This window comes from Aquarana catesbeiana, linkage group LG13 (genome assembly GCF_042186555.1).
Source record: "Aquarana catesbeiana isolate 2022-GZ linkage group LG13, ASM4218655v1, whole genome shotgun sequence".
In the NCBI taxonomy this organism is placed as follows: domain Eukaryota; kingdom Metazoa; phylum Chordata; class Amphibia; order Anura; family Ranidae; genus Aquarana; species Aquarana catesbeiana.
The window spans coordinates 235,155,261-235,169,567 of record NC_133336.1 but is presented as its reverse complement, the minus strand read 5'-3'; the positions used below and the strand labels follow the sequence as shown (position 1 = coordinate 235,169,567).

The 14,307-nt window shown below is 44.0% G+C and overlaps 1 protein-coding gene across 6 annotated transcripts in view; it reads left to right on the top strand.

The window, feature by feature from the left end:
- Window positions 1-14,307, top strand: part of LOC141116973 (NACHT, LRR and PYD domains-containing protein 3-like) — a 42,240-nt gene that overhangs the window by 10,284 nt on the left and 17,649 nt on the right. For 3 of the 6 annotated variants that reach the window (XM_073609514.1, XM_073609513.1, XM_073609515.1), the window contains 3 exons: window positions 265-322; window positions 5,696-5,876; window positions 8,913-8,978. In XM_073609514.1, the coding sequence (XP_073465615.1) occupies window positions 265-322; window positions 5,696-5,876; window positions 8,913-8,978 (305 nt within the window). Of the gene's footprint in view, window positions 1-264; window positions 323-1,859; window positions 1,969-2,661; window positions 2,823-5,695; window positions 5,877-8,912; window positions 8,979-14,307 lie in introns of those variants that run through there. The other 3 variants (XM_073609511.1, XM_073609510.1, XM_073609512.1) reach the window with 2 other exon arrangements.

Genomic DNA, 14,307 nt, shown 5'->3' with positions numbered 1-14,307 from the left:
CTAGTAGTGGTAAAAGCATTAGTAGATTTAACTAATCTTTTTTTTGTATAATTCTCCTTTAAGAGGGGCATGGCAGGGGAGTATCCTGTGAATACACACTTATGCTAATAGGTGTCCCTCGTTCCCATCTCAAAATTTGTTAGGTATGAGTGTGGTGAATGATATGCTTTGAGGTGGTTTAGGTGCACACTGTTTTTGGACTTTTTTTTTCTTTCAACCAATGCAGTGGTGTTCTCCTTGTTAATGATAAGCTTTATCTTTCAGTGATAAACATCATATTGGCTATGGAAGATGGACCAAACATCTGGAGAACAAGTTGAAGGTTAGTCTCCATCTAGTCCTACATCATGATATTTCGCAAATCATTGCAAAGTTTTAAAGTTAAACTCCAGATATAAAATACACAAATTAGTGCAGCTCTGTATTCAGTACTACATCCTATTTTTTAAATGCAAGCCTTGTAAGTACCTAAAATGGAGTACTGCTGGAGTAAAGTCACAAAACTTTAGGATTTTGGAGAGAGATGAATATGAAGCCCTCCTAGAACTGCAGATAGCTGTCACTGCAGTGCTGAGCAAGAAGCCAGTGGACACATCTCTCTCTCTTTCTCCAGCTACCGGGCATCTCTGCCCAACTATTTCTATATACCATCCCTAAGGTCCCTTTATACTTCACATAGCAGGAACAATCATTCCTGCTCACATTTTCATATTTTTTCTTGTTTTTCGCACATAGGGTAACCCGTTCACTTGAATGGGCTGCCATACATGTGACAAACACATCATAGAGGCTTTAGAAACTTTTAAGGCATGCAGCTTTGCCACATGACAAAACGCATGTCTGCTCCTTGCATTTGGGGTGCCATTAACAAATATTGGGCACCACAAGTTCTAAGCGCATGTGCAGTACATTTCCGAAATGCACTTCAAATTGCCCATTACCTGTGCACCTTGTCACACATTCAGGTAAACTCACATGTGAATGTGGCCTAATGTCTCATATACACTTCTAGTTTTTTTTGCTAAACCCCACAGGCTGAACGAAAAAAAACCTGACGCCTCAGTTCAGAGCCTCTGTACTAACAATCCAATGTTAGTACAGTAACCTCCCCTGATATTCTATTGTGTTCTGACACCAGAACACTCCAGTCAGGGAGATGGTCAGCAGCCCCTTTTTTGGTCAAGCCCCTTGGACAGAAGCCAGCTGTCATACAGGGCTGTATACATGTCATGGCTGCGATGCTTTACTTCAGAGCATTTCTACTGCAGGCTGCAGAATTTGACAGGCAGCACCACCTGTCAGACTTCCCATTGAGTTCAATGGGGCTGCTCTGCACCTTGAAGCCAAATACAATGCAGTCTCACAATGTAAAATTGCCGCTTAGCAATTAAAAAAAAACAAATGAAAAGAGGTGTCATGAGGCAGCCGTAGCAAGGCTCTAATTTCTGCCATGGCTGCAAAGCATACCATTGCGACCATAGCATTTTAGCTATTTAATTTGGGGGGGCCCTGTCAGGTAGGTTGTAGGGGGCCCCGTGATTTCTAACAGCGGCCCTGCTGGGCAGAGATGCCCGGCAGCTGGAGAGAGACATGAGAGAGAGATGTGTCCACTGGCTTCTTGCTCAGCACTGCAGTGACAGCTAGCTGCAGTTCTAGGTTGGCTTCATATTCACCTCCCTCCAAAATCCTAAAGTTTTGTGACTTTGTTCCAGCAGCAACCCCCCCCCCTCCAGCAGAAGCACTGCTCCATCCAAACCCTGGAGTTCAGTGAACACAGAGCAGTGAGAGTATGATCTGGAGGGAGGGGAATCAGAGGTCAGGACTCAGGGAGGAGGTGAAGCAAGCTTCCTGCTCACGCTGACCACAGATAACACTGATGAGGGGAAGTTTCAGGACCCGGCAGAGACACGGGCAGACTGAGACTGCAGCTGTCTTCTGCTCCAGATCGGGACACTTTACCAATTGCCAGTATGTAGAACTGGTCCCCCTGCAGAGCCGCCGGAGGGAGAAAGCTGGCAACGCTGCAAGGAGATCCACAAGTTTCAGAAGGCAGTACAGCCGGTGACTTGCCGAGAAAGTTCCCCCGGTGGATAAGGACCCCCCTGTACTGCACACGAATGACTAGGAGCCGCCGAAAATAGCCGAAGCTGAAAAACTTCAATCAGCTGTACACGGCGCCTGCGCCCTAGGTCCAGGTGCAAGCCCCACCATCCAAGTGGACCTAAAGGCAGAATAAAAAAGTGCCGAGCGCAGCGAGGCCGTGCCCGAAGCGTGGCGAGCGAAGCGAGCCCGCGAGGGGCCCTCTTACAGGCGCCGTGTACAGCTGATTTCTTCTCTATTTCGCTTCGGCTATTTCCGACGGCTCCTACTGCGCAGGCGCTGTGCCTGCGCAGTAGAGGGGGGTCCTTATCCGCCGAGAGGAACTTTCTCGGCAGAACACCGGCTCTCCTGCTCTGCAGGTGCCCAGGCCCCTCTTCTGAAGTGACAGAGCTCGGGCCCCCTACAGGAGGGCTGGTTGTACTGCCCTATCAGCGGCCCTGGGGAAACAGCCCACATCAATGTATTTCATCTGTGTACTTACAGTACCTATTTGCTTGATGTTCTGCTTTAAAGTAGACACACCCTTAGTAATTGCTTGAACTTTTCATTATTGTTACCCAGATGACCTTCAGAAGTTCCATCAGAAGCTGTCCAAATATGAAATGCATGAGCTGGGAAAGATGTATGAATATTTCAGAGATGATCTGGTCTACATTGCTCAGGTCTTAAGCACTCAGAGCTTCTTGGCCGAGCTGAAATCTCGAACTGAGCTAAATGCAGAGGTAATGTGACATTGTCCATAGTATCGGATAAATCATCAACTGCAGAACATGTATCATGTTTTATAAACAGCATATCTAGTTTATGTTGCACTGTATTGATTGTTTTGCTAACACTTATTTATATATTATACAGTGCCTTGAAAAAGTATTCATACCCCTTGAAATTTTCCACATTTTGTCATGTTACAACCAAAAACGTAAATGTATTTTATTGGGATATTATGTGATAGACCAACACAAAGTGGCACATAATTGTGAAGTGGAAGGAAAATGATAAATGGTTTTTCAATTGTTTTTACAAATAAATATGTGGAAAGTGTGGGGTACATTTGTATGGCGCCCCCCTGAGTCAATACTTTGTAGAACCGCCTTTCTCTGCAATTACAGCTGCAAGTCTTTTTGGGGATGTCTCTACCAGCTTTGCACATCTAGAGAGGGACATTTTTGCCCATTGTAAAATATCTCAAGCTCTGTCAGATTGGATGGAGAGCGTCTGTCAACAGCAATTTTCAAGTCTTGCCACAGATTCTCAATTGGATTTAGGTCTGAGCTTTGACTGGGCCATTCTAACACATGAATATGCTTTGATGTAAACCATTCCATTGGAGCTCTGGCTGTATGTTTAGGGTCATTGTCCTGCTGGAAGGTGAACCTCCGCCCGGGTCTCAAGTCTTTGGCAGACTCTAAACAGGTCTTCTTCTAAGATTGTCCTGTATTTGGCTCCATCCATCTTCCCATCAACTCTGACCAGCTTCCCTGTCCCTGCTGAAGAAAAGCATCCCCACAACATGATGCTGCCACCACCATGTTTTACGGTGTGGATGGTGTGTTCAGGGTGATGTGCAGTGTTAGTTTTCCACCACACATAGTGTTTTGTTTTTAGGCCAATATGTTCAATTTTGGTCTCATCTGACCAGATCACCTTCTTCCACATGTTTGCCGTGTCCTCCACATGGCTTCTCACAAACTGCAAACAGGACTTCTTATGGCTTTCTTTCAACAATGGCTTTCTTCTTGTCACTCTTCCATAAAGGCTAGTTTTGTGGAGTGTACGACTAATGCCGCATACACATGGTCAGATTTTCCGATGGGAAATGTTGGATGTGAACTTGTTGGCTGAAAATCTGACCGTGAGTATGCTCCATCGAACATTTGTTGTCGGACTTTCCGCCTACAAATGTTAGCTAGCAGGTTCTCAAGTTTTCCGCCAACAAAACTTTGTTGTCGGAATTTCCGATCGTGTGTACACAAGTCTGACGCACAAAAGTTCACGCATGCTCGGAATCAAGTACGAGGCGGAAGAGCTCGGTTTTGTAAAACTAGCGTTCATAATGGAGATATCACGTACGTCTTGTACATCACTACGTTCGTAATTGTTGGCCAACATTTGTGTGCCCGTGTGTATGCATGACAAGTTGGAGCCAACAACCTTCAAACAAAAATCCACGGTTTTGTTGTCGGAAAGTCCGATCGTGTGTACGGGGCATAATAGTTGTCCTGTGGACAGATTCTCCCACCTGAGCTGTGGATCTCTGCAGCTCCTCCAGAGTTACCATGGACCTCTTGGCTCTTCTCTGATGAATGCTCTCCTTGCCCGGCCGGTCAGTTTAGGTGGACGGCCATGTCTTGGTAGGTTTGCAGTTGTGCCATACTCTTTCCATTTTCGGATGATGGATTGAACAGAGCTCCATGAGATGTTCAAAGTTTGTTTTTTATAACCTAACCCTGCTTTAATCTTCTCAACAACTTTATCCCTGACCTGTCTGGTGTGTTCCTTGGCTCCTTGTGTTCCTTCATGATGCTGTTTGTTCACTAAGGTTCTTTAACAAACATTTGAGGGCTTCACAGAACAGCTGTATTTATACTGAGATTAAATGACACACAGGTGGACTCTATTTACTAATTAGGTGACTTCTGAAGGCAATTGGTTCCACTAGATTTTAGTTAGGGGTATCAGAGTAAAGGAGGCTGAATAGAAAGGCACGCCACATTTTTCACATATTTATTTGTAAAAAAAATTTGAAAACCATTTATAATTTTCCTTCCACTTCACAATTATGTTCCACTTTGTGTTGATCTATCACATAAAATCCCAATAAAATACTTTTATGTTTTTGGTTGTAACAAAATGTGGAAAATTTCAAGGGTTATGAATACTGTTTCATGGCACTGTATATATTTATCTAATTTTAACAATTGTTATTATATGTCTCTTGCTACCGCTCGCTACGAAAGGAGCGTTGCCTATGCATCATAAATGACACATCAAACTATTAACTATTTCTTCTTTTTTTTTTTAAACTTTACTGAAATGTTACAAAGTGACATTTCATCCATCTTTATTCACCTAAGTGGGTTTACTGCATCGCAACAGGCTGTACTGAAAATAAAAATACTTAATGTCCTAATTTTTTTTTTTCGGCACACACCACAGCAGCACAATGTTGAACGAATAGAATGCAAGACACAATGGCTCGTCTATGCGTTGGGACAGCATTGGGTCACTTTAACTGGGACCTCAGCTAGGCCCCATTCACACCTAGCAATTTGTAATCACAGGATCAAGGGCAAGCTTGTAAAAATGTGAAAATCATAGCAGAAATAACACTGAGATAATAACTCAGAATATTTTAATCAAATAAAAAAAAAAAAAAAACAAGTTCCCTTTTGTAATGTGAACGGCAGAAGCTCAGTGGTTAATTTTATATAACTGTATCTTTACTCTGTGATCACTCTTCCTGTTGCGTAATAACAGAATGACTGTTTATATTTGTATCCTTGTTGTCCAAGCAAGTTTTTATCGTACAGTTATCTATATTTTGTCTAGAAATTAAAAATTTCCTGCCTTTATTAAATCTCAAATGCCTTTCTAGCACTACGAGTTGATGAAAAGAGACCTTGGAGCTTCAGAATTTTCCAAGAGATTGGTACAGGATGTTCTTGAAAAAGGAAGAGAAGCCATAATAGGATTTTTGGAATGTCTCTATTCCTTACAGACCAATCACCCTAATCACAATTTACTAGCAGTTATTAGTGAAATCCAGCATGTCGAAGGTAACATCTTACTCCAGATTATTTTTTATTTTCATTTTTTTATTATTTTAAACTCATACAAAGTTTAGGAAAGTCTCCATAATTGTCAATAAAGTGCCAATAATTTATGTTTTTGGCTATATGATGTTTGGCTATATGAGGAAAACCAAGTAAATATATAGAAGGACCCCTTAATTTCCTCACATATTGCTTCAAAGGTCACAAATAATTTTTCAATTCTCCAGATCAGCCATTCTCAACCAGGGTTCAGTAGAACCCAAGGGTTCCTCCAGAGGTTGCCAGGGGTTCCTTGAGCCTTGAAAAAATTACCTCCCATCTGATGATGATAGCCAGCAGCATGAGCCCAATGATGTTTAAGGCTTGATTCACACCTATGCATTTTTAGTGCTTTTTGCAGATTTGCACTACACAACGTGTTTCATAGAAAACCATGTTAAATGGACTGTAATGCAAATCTGCAAAATGCAAAAAGCACCAAAAATGCATAGGTGCGAATCAAGCCTTATGCCCCGTACACATGGTTGGACTTTGTTCGGACATTCCGACATCAAAATCGTAGGATTTTTTCCGACGGATGTTGGCTCAAACTTGTCTTGCATACACACGGTCACACAAAGTTGTCGGAAAATCCGATCGTTCTGAACGAGGTGACGTAAAACACGTACGTCGGGACTATAAACGGGGCAGTGGCCAATAGCTTTCACCTCTTTATTTATTCTGAGCATGCGTGGCAATTTGTCCGTCGGATTTGTGTACACACGTTCGGAATTTCTGACAACGGATTTTGTTGTCGGAAAATTTTATATCCTGCTCTCCAACTTTGTGTGTCGGAAAATCCGATGGAAAATGTGTGATGGAGCCTACACGCGGTTGGAATTTCCGACAACAAGGTCCAATCACACATTTTCCGTCAGAAAATCCGACCGTGTGTACGGGGCATTAAGCTGCGTACACATGAGCGGACTTGCCAACGGGCTAAACTCCAATGGCACTTCCGACGGAAAGATTTAAAACATGTTTGTAGCACTAACTCATGGTGGAGCTGCTGGTTTAGGTGGGTCTGTTACCTTCACCTTGCTTCCCTCTGTTTCAGCGGCACCGGGTCTAGGGGTTCCGTTGAGTTTACTTCTGGACGACACACGCACCAACTCTGGAGTACGTTTTCAATGCTTTATTGAACAGACAAACTTTAGGAAGTAGCAGGAAAGAGGCGGAAAAGGAAACTTTCAGGAGAAACTCAAATATTTTCTTATAGAATCATAGCGGCAAATGTCCTGGTAGAATTCAGATAATTAGGTGGAATGTGCTCCCCTTGTGGGACACACTCCTTGCTCATCTGGATAGGCCTCTCTCACCGGTCTAGCAGCCAGCACGCAGCACGAATCTAAAGTCTCTGCCACAGACTTGTTTGGGGGGGTAAATCCGTACGATCCTCTGCCACAGGATGTATCAGATTTTTCTGCAGTGAAAGTCAGTCACAGTGCCTGAACCTTTATGCCGAACCGGCAACACTATGCTGTATAGTTACTTCTTTTGGATACGTCCTTCAACCAAGTCACCAGGCCCCTCTATAGACCAGCACGCTGCGTGATCTCTCCAAGACGGGTCCTCCCCTGGGATCTCCTCGGCTGTCCAGCTTCGTCACACAGGACCAACAGCTCAGGACCATTCCTCGGCCGCGGTGGTAGGCCCCAGACAAGCCTCTGGACCCACCCCTGCGCCGCTGTATCGTGGGCCTCCCAATTGGAGGACCACAAGGTAGCTCCTTAACGCATACCTGTCAGCCAGGAGGGCCAGCAGGTGGCTGTAAAACGACCCTAGAACATGGCGACTGTCCCATAAATACCCTCTTCCCAGAATGCAACTTGGAGGACCACCTCCACCGAGCTTGTCTCCGAGACAGAGGAGCATCCATACACTTCGACACGTTGCCTTTCCAACACTGACTAATGGTAACAGCGACACCCACCGGTCAGCACGGAAGCACACACAACGTCAGCCAAGCTGGAACAGAGGCGAACTTTTAACCTTCCTAACACCCAATTTACTAAATTTACCTAACCTGCGGTAGATTGTAAATCTACCAGCGCTACATGTTCTATATCTGAGTCTGTCGGAAATGCCGACAGAAAAAGTCCGATGGGGCATACACACAGTCGGAATGTCCGACCAAAAGCTCCCATTGGACTTTTTCTGTTGGGAAGTACGGCCGTGTGTACTCGGCATAAGGCTCCATTCACACGAATGTGTTTTTTGATGCTGTTTGCATTTTGCAGAAATGCAGGGAATTTTTTTAACATGGGTTCCAATGGAACACGTTCACATCAATGCATTTTTGTGCCTCTGCGTTTTTGGAAAGGGTCAAGGACTTTTTTTACCGCAAAATGCAGCGTTTTTCATGTAATAGACTTCAATGGACCGTTTTTACTGTGATTTATTGCGATTTTGTCGCGATTTGCGGCTTTTATTTTTTACATTCACTGTATATATCTGGTTGCTAATGAGTGGGTCGGGAAGCCGGCCGCTGCATCCTTAGCAACAGATGAGTCATCAGCTGTGATCGGGCTTCCACACTGACAGCTGAATGTAAATGTCACCAGAGATGCAGCTCTCACTTGTCACCACATGCAGCTTGTTACTTGTCACCAGAGAGGCAGCGCTCACTTGTCACCAGATGCAGCTTGTTACTTGTCACCAGAGACACAGCACTCACTTATTAATAAAGTCAGCCGCACCAGATTTTGCAACCAATCAGCTTCCAGGTTTGTTTTTGTCAAAGCTTAATTGAACAACATGAAATTAGAAGCCCAATGGCCGCCATGCAGAGCTGCACCAGATTTTGCACTCTCAAGTTTTAGTAAATCAACCCCATAGAGCCATTTATAAATGATTCTTTGGACAATTACATATCAATTCAATTTAGAATTTTAGTTTTTGCGGGAATTCGAGTCTACCCTAAAATGTTTCTAAATGTATGCCAAAATATTTAATTCTTCTGACAATGTCTTCTTTTATCAATGATCTTGTTTTCTGCAGCTCAGACTATGGAATACGAAATATTACTGGATAAATATGGATACTCATTGTCTCCAGAAATAAAAGGTAAACTATTCAACAGCAAAATTAGACTGGTTATATATCTGTACATTAACCTTTATAAGGATACCCTGTGTACTTGAGTAGCTGGTTAAATATCTGTGCCTCTATAACTACGGTTATTTTGGTAACTGGGACAATGCTCTTGTGAAACAGCTAGGGTTGAGTGAACTTGAGATCATTCATTTCGCTGAACTTTCAGAAAACAATTGGGAAATTTTTCTGAGAAGAAAAAGCCACACTGTGCAGTACATTCAGTAAAAGATTTACAAGCAATGTACACTTGACTCTCCCTCTCTGAATTGTACACCTGAAAAAATCCCTCTCCCAACAACAAACAGTAGATTTAAAGAAAAAAAAAAACAGTAGGGAAAGTTATCAAAGGTATATCTGGCAGTTTGGGCATGGGTGATGTTATCATCCTTCAGGCGGGATCCCAGGTAATGCTGAGTATCCGTAATCTTGCGAGAAGATGCTTCTTTGTAACTTGGGGTATTTATTGTACTCAGCATTCTTTGGGATATCAGCTGAAGAATCGTGACTTCATTTCCTGCAGCATGGATGCCAGGGATGAGAATAGTATATTAACTTTTTTACCTACAGATAAATATATTGTGACAGTGCGAGTCTACTGTGAAAGCGGAACTAGAAAGTGACATGGGGTTCACATGTATATACAGGGGGTCCCCGGGTTACAAACAAGTTAGGGACTGTAGGTTTGTTCTTAAGTTGAATCTGTTTGTAAGTCGGAACAGCTACATTTTTTAAGTGTAGCTCCAGCCAAAAAAACTATTTTTAAGCTTTTTGGATAGCATAGGGAAGGGTTAACACACCTGTAACATTTGTTTTGCTGTGTGTTCTCCTCTTCAGAAGATTTCACCTCACTTTCTGTCCCAATGACAATTGGATTTTGAAAATTTTGGGTTGTTGTGGAAACAAGCCTTGGTGATAAAGCATCAGTGGAGGTACCTTTTACCCATAATAGCTCTTACAGGAGTGAATTTCCCTTCCTAGGGGTAGATTTCCTCTCACTTCCTGTTGTCTCCCTCCGTTTGTAAGTCGGATGTTTGTAACTAGGGGACACCCTGTACAGAGTTTGGGGCTCCAGAATATGGATTTAGAGCGGAGAAAACTGATCTTTTGGTTTTCTCCAGGTTTTGGTATTCCTGAATTGGGTTCTGGAGTTTGGAGACTTTGAAGAGCTTTGAGAGGGAGGAAGTCTCATACATAGTTACATAGTTACATAGTAGGTGAGGTTGAAAAAAGACACAAGTCCATCAAGTCCAACCTATGTGTGTGATTATGTGTCAGTATTAATCTCCAAACCAGTGTTCAGGTCTAATGCCCCATACACACGATCAGAAATTCCGTCAGAAAAAACTTGGATGGTTTTTCCGATGGAATTCCGCTCAAGCTTGCCTTGCATACACACGGTCACACAAAAGTTCTCTGAACTTTCGACCATCAAGAACGCGGTGACGTACAACACTACGACGAGCCGAGAAAATGAAGTTCAATGCTTCTGAGCATGCGTGACTTTTTGCACGTCGGAATTTATACAGACAATCGCATTTTCGGATAGGAACTTTTTCCGACCAAAAAATAGAGAACTATTAATCTTTTACTGGCTGGAATTCCGCCAGCAAAACTCCGATGGAGCATACACACGGTCGACCAAAAGCTCTCATCGGAGTTTTGCTGGCGGCATTTCCGATCGTGTGTACGCGGCATTACCGGAGACCAACAGGCTGTGTGTGCAGGTGTGCACAGCCGTTATAATGACAGGCATAGGCAAGAGACAACAATCTATGCTGGAGACAGGTGATTCTTTTTCCAGAGGGCTGAGAGAGTCAAGATGACTAAGCAAGTTCTGAGAGAGGCAAGATGGCTAAGGGAGTTCTGAGAGAGCTGAAATGACTAGGCAAGTCCAGAGGACTGAGGGAATATACAGTTCTCAATGGACCAAAAGCCCAAGTGTCAGGAGGTGTCCTATTAAGAGAGCCAGGAGCACTGAGAGAGCCAGGATTGCTGGAAGAGCTACTGTGTGAGATGGTCTGAGAGACCAGTCAAATGGCCAAGGTTAAAAGCCCTAAGCAACGACACTGCTGAAGAGAGGAAGCCTGGTGGGTTGGTATTATTTTTACTGTGCCCGTTTTGATGGTGAAAACCTCTGGCATGGGCAACTAATTTATGTTAGCCTTTGATTTTATTTAATAAAAGTGGGTCGACACGTACTAAAACACAGTTTGGACCAGCATAGACTCACTAAAAATGCTTTACCACTGATCTAACAACCCCACAATATATAGAGCCCTGAGCTATTAAACTGGTTGTAAACCTCAGTCATGAAATATATCTGAGTTTTACTTATCTCTCTCAAAAGCTCTAAGTGTCCTTTCTCTCTGGTGTTTCATTAATCTGTTATCAGCACGAGTCACTTCTGAGAAGTTTTCCTGACATAAGAGATAACATTTGTGCTGGGAGGGAGATAAGCACAGAGCATGTCTATTCAGAACACAGCTCTGCATGATCCTTTGTTCCTCTGCCTAAGTGGAGGGGGTATTTGTCCCTTTCCTCCAATCAGCTCTCACACAGTGTATAAGAGCTCTAACTGCAGTTATCCACCCCCTCCTCTGTACTCCTCACAGATGCATGTAGCAATAACTCGCGGCGGAGCTGCTGGTTTAAGCGGGCTTGTTACCTTCACTCTCCTTCCCTCTGTTTTACCGGCACCGGGTCTAGGGTTCCGCTGAGTTTACCTCTGGACGATACACGCACCAACACTTGAGTACGTTTTCAATGCTTTATTAAACAATTTACTAAGGAAGTAGCAGGAAAGAGGCAGAAGGGAAACTGCAGAAGAAACTCAAATATCTTCTTGTAAGATTCTTGACAAATGTCCTGGTAGAATTTGGATATTACAATGGAATGCGCTCCCCTCGTGGGACACACTCTTTGCTCACCTGGATAGGCCTCTCTTACTTGCCTAGCAGCCACTACGCAGCACGAACTAAAGTCTCTGCCACAGACTTGTTTGGGATAAACCGGTACGATCCTCTGCCACAGGATGTATTGGTTTTCTGCAATGAACGTCAGTCACAATGCTTGAACCTTTAAGCCAACCCGGCAACACTATGCTGTATAATTACCTTTAGGATACGTCCTCCAACCGAGTCACCAGGCCCCTCTCCAGACCAGCACACTGCGTGATCCTTCCATGACGGGTCCTCCCCTGGGATCTTCTCGGTTGTCCAGCTTCTTCACTCTGGATGGACAGCTCAGGACCATTCCTCGGCTGCTGTAGTAGGCCCCAGACAAGCTTCTTGGCCCACCCCTGCGCGGCAGCGGTGTGGGCCTCCGGAACGGAGGACCACGAGATTGCTCTCTAACGCATACCTGTCAGCCAGGAGGGCCAGCAGGTGGCTGTAAAACGAACCCCTCAATATGGCGTCCGTTCCATAAATACCCTCGCCCAGAATGCAACTCGGAGGACCACCTCCACCGAGTTGTCTCCGGGACAGAAGAGCATCCATACACTTCGACACGTTGCCTTTCCAACACTGCCCAGTGATAACAGCGACACCCACCGGTCAGTATGGAAACACACACAACGTCAGCCAAGCTGGAACAGAGGCAAAACTAACCTATTTAACGAACAAGTTACTAAATTTACCTAACATATGGTAGATCGCAAATCTACCAGCGCTACATGCATAAGGATTTTTATCACAAGTCTAAACTTTTGAAGGTTTGTAGACAAGAGAAGACTGCAAATAAACAAGTAAAACTTATGTAGGATGATTTGTATAATCTCTGTGTATCATCTGACGCTGTTCACTTCACTGGGTATATGTGAGGGTTTACATCCACTTTAAGTGCACCTTCATTTTTACTGAAAGGTTTGCTATACAGCTGATTTCCAGGAATTCAGCAACTTTTCAAAAAGTGCAGGAACCCTATGAGTTGAGTTCAATTAGGTGCATGTCACCTCCATGACTTATCTCTATTACCTATATGTAGGGTTGCCACCTGTCCAGGATTCACCCTGACAGTTCAGGTTTGGAATCATGCGTTCGGGTTTCAGATTGCCTGAAACCCGGACACATTATTTAGACTGGACTATGGCCTCCCAGCAGTGTTACTGGCTGCAGTTGTCTAAGCTGAGAGTGTCTGTTACACCCTTTCACACTGCCCAAAGCCAGCACTATCAACCCCCACCAAACACACACACAAACAGGAGAGGAGAGAGGGTTCGATCTGCACCTCTTCCCCCCACCCCTATCTACCCCTCTGTGTCTGCCCACACTCCAATCCCCAGCACTGTGCCTCAGAAAAGGAAAGTGGGGGTCGGAAATTTGATGTCCAGCAGCCTCAGATACATCTGGATAAGAGGTGCTGACTGCCAAGGGGTGAGTGAGCTCACCATCTATCCCTGTCTGTGACTGAAGTCTCCCCCTTCTCTCTCCTGCGTCTGAGTAAGTACACTAAGGCAAATCAGGGTTCTCAGAGCACCCCTTACATCAGAGTTCCCCTTTACACCAGAGGCCACAGTGTTTCCCCTTACATTAGAGTCTTCTCCATACATCAGAGTTCTCAGTGTTCCCCCCTAAATTAGGGTTCCCAGTGCATCCCTTATGTCAGAGTCCCCAGAGTTCTCCCTTACATATGAGTCTGCAGAGTCCCCCCTTACAGTGAAAGGGAACTCTGCAAGTTCAGATTAAAAAGGGGAACTCTGTGGACTCTGATGTAATGGGGGACTCTTGTTATTAACTTCATATGATTAGAAATGTTATTTAATAGCAAAATATATGTATACTTTATACTATTAAAAAAAATTGCCGTGCACCGTTAAAGTGTTTGGGTTTTACTTGAAGAAAAGGTGGCAACCCTACTTATATGCGACAGGTTTTTTGCACTCCTGGAGGATACATTCCAGCTGTGAGTGAAGAGAAGCACACACAGCAGTTTTGCCCACCCCTCTCTGCTGCTGCCCATTCACAGAAGCCTTTGTACTTTTTAAATGAGTTCACAAAACACAAAGTGGATGTGAATGGGCAGAAGGAGGGGTGGGCATAGCAGTTCCAATATAAAAAAAAGGACTAAAATTCCACTCTTAGGACGAAACCGGTATGCAGCCTCCCCTGAATCACACCTCCCTGAGGAGGGTGAGATATTAAAGTATTAAAAAAGGTAGGGGTAAGTGGCGCTCCCTAAGAAGGGGTACCCTGTATGGGTGTATGTCAAAAACACCTAAATGTGTGGTGCTGAAACCATGTGAAACCTAAACCTCATATATATATGTGAAACAGAACTAGTGAAAATATATGTATCTCAA